The sequence below is a fragment of the Lepus europaeus genome, chromosome 1 (genome assembly GCF_033115175.1).
Source record: "Lepus europaeus isolate LE1 chromosome 1, mLepTim1.pri, whole genome shotgun sequence".
Classification (NCBI taxonomy): domain Eukaryota; kingdom Metazoa; phylum Chordata; class Mammalia; order Lagomorpha; family Leporidae; genus Lepus; species Lepus europaeus.
In genome coordinates, this window is record NC_084827.1 from 157,172,365 (window position 1) to 157,174,243 (window position 1,879).

The following is a 1,879-nucleotide window of genomic DNA, read 5'->3' on the forward strand; positions in this document are numbered from 1 at the left end:
GGCAGCCGAGGCCCTGCCGGCTTCCGCGCCAGAGGGAGCCGGGTCAGAGGTCACGCCTGGGCTGAGGTAAACCTCTGCTGAGGAGAGCTTCGGAGCGGGACTCGCCTGCGCCCACTTCCCTTGCCCTCACCGGGCCAGGGGCAGAATCGACCCGGCTCCCTCCCCCTCTCCCTCTCGGAAGTTCGAAGCTCGCGCCCTCTCAGAGCCTGCCCTGAGAGGAAGAGAGCGAGCCAGGCCGCCAGCCCGCCTAGCCCGCGGTCACCATGGCCCACCTGAGAGCCTACGAGGTCCGGCAGCTGCTGCACAACAAATTCGTGGTCGTCATGGGGGACTCGGTCCAGCGCGCTGTGTACAAGGACCTGGTGCTGCTGCTGCAGAAAGACTGCCTGCTGTCCTCCCAGCAGCTGAAGGCCAAGGGCGAGCTGAGCTTCGAGCGCGACGTGCTGCTGGAGGGCGGCAGGTGGGGCCGCATGCACAATGGCTCCCACTACCGCGAGGTGCGCCAGTTCCGCTCCGACCACCACCTGGTGCGCTTCTACTTCCTCACGCGCGTCTACTCGCCCTATGTCGAGAACGTTCTAGAAGAGCTGCGCTGGGGCCCCCACGCCCCAGACGTGGTCATCATGAACTCCTGCCTCTGGGACCTCTCCCGGTACGGCCAGGACTTCCCTAGGAGCTACAGGGAAGACGTGGAGAGCCTGTTCCGGCACTTTTACCACGTGCTGCCCCAGGCCTGCCTCCTGGTGTGGAACACGGCCATGCCCGTGGCCCAGGTCGTCTCGGGAGGCTTCCTCCCGGAGGAGGGCCAGCCGGGGCCGGTCCGCTTGCGGGAAGACGTGATGGAGGCCAACTTCTACAGTGCCCTCGAGGCAGACAGGCACGGCTTCGACGTGCTGGACCTGCATTTCCATTTCCGCCACGCCGGGCAGCACCGACTGGGAGACGGCGTGCACTGGGATGAGCACGCGCACCGGCGCCTCTCCCAGCTGCTGCTGGCGCACCTGGCAGACGCCTGGGGAGTGCACCTTCCCTACCGCAACCCTGAGAGCACGTGGATCAGAAACGGTCCCAGAGGCAGACGCCCGGGTCTCGCAGGCAGGAGACAAAGTCTGGAAAACCCAGGTGACCAAGGCAGACCAGGCTTGTCCACACCTCCGTGCCATCCAGCCTCTCGGCAACTGCCCGTGACCCACCCCCGGGCCCGTTCTCCTGTACGCTCCTACCGCCGAAGAACCCGATGGCCCTACGACCAGTCTCTCCTGCACCGGCGAATTTACAGCAACTCCTCCTCGCGCCAGACCAGGTATACCAGAGAAGCCCACCCGAGGGGTAGCCTCCAGTCAAGGCTGGGCCCCATGCGCCCAGGCTCTACCCACAACCCAGGCAGGAGGTCTTCCCCTTACCCTCACCGGCGCTACAGCGAGTCACGGAGACGCCAGCAAAGACGCTCAGAGGGATGGAACCCAGCGCATGCAGAGACAAGGCCCCATGACTAGAACTAGAACTAGACCTAGACCTCTTTTCCAGTATGAGTCTTGGCTTTCAGCAGCCCTGTTGGGATGGGGATTCTTTGAGCTGCTTACTCTAACCAGTTGACAACCTCGTCCTTTTTGTCAAAGCTTGCACACACCATTTCGTGGAGAGAGGACACCGACTCTGACCATCATACCGTCTTCTTCTTATCACTTGTGCAGAAAAATCCACATGGAGAAAATCTTCCTGTTGTTGAAAAAAGAAGAAACGTTGTCTTTCCTTTATAAGTCTTCAAGCAATATTCTTCATGACATGCTTCTGTTAAAAGAAAAAAAAGGTAAAAACTTAAAACTTACCAAAATTATTTCATTTCTGTTTCACCATTAGTTTTTGCATATGTTCATAG

The 1,879-nt window shown here is 60.2% G+C and overlaps 1 protein-coding gene across 1 annotated transcript; it reads left to right on the forward strand.

Moving 5' to 3' along the window:
* Window positions 1-263: 263 nt before the first annotated feature.
* On the forward strand, window positions 264-1,496 carry LOC133763432 (PC-esterase domain-containing protein 1B-like). Its single transcript, XM_062197058.1, has one exon. The coding sequence runs from the start codon at window positions 264-266 to the stop codon at window positions 1,494-1,496; it is 1,233 nt and encodes a 410-aa protein (XP_062053042.1).
* The last annotated feature ends 383 nt before the right edge of the window (window positions 1,497-1,879 follow it).

What these genes read in the sequence shown, in the direction of transcription:
- LOC133763432 (XM_062197058.1), top strand. Translation starts at nt 264, where the DNA reads ATGGCCCACCTGAGAGCCTACGAGGTCCGGCAGCTGCTGCACAACAAA.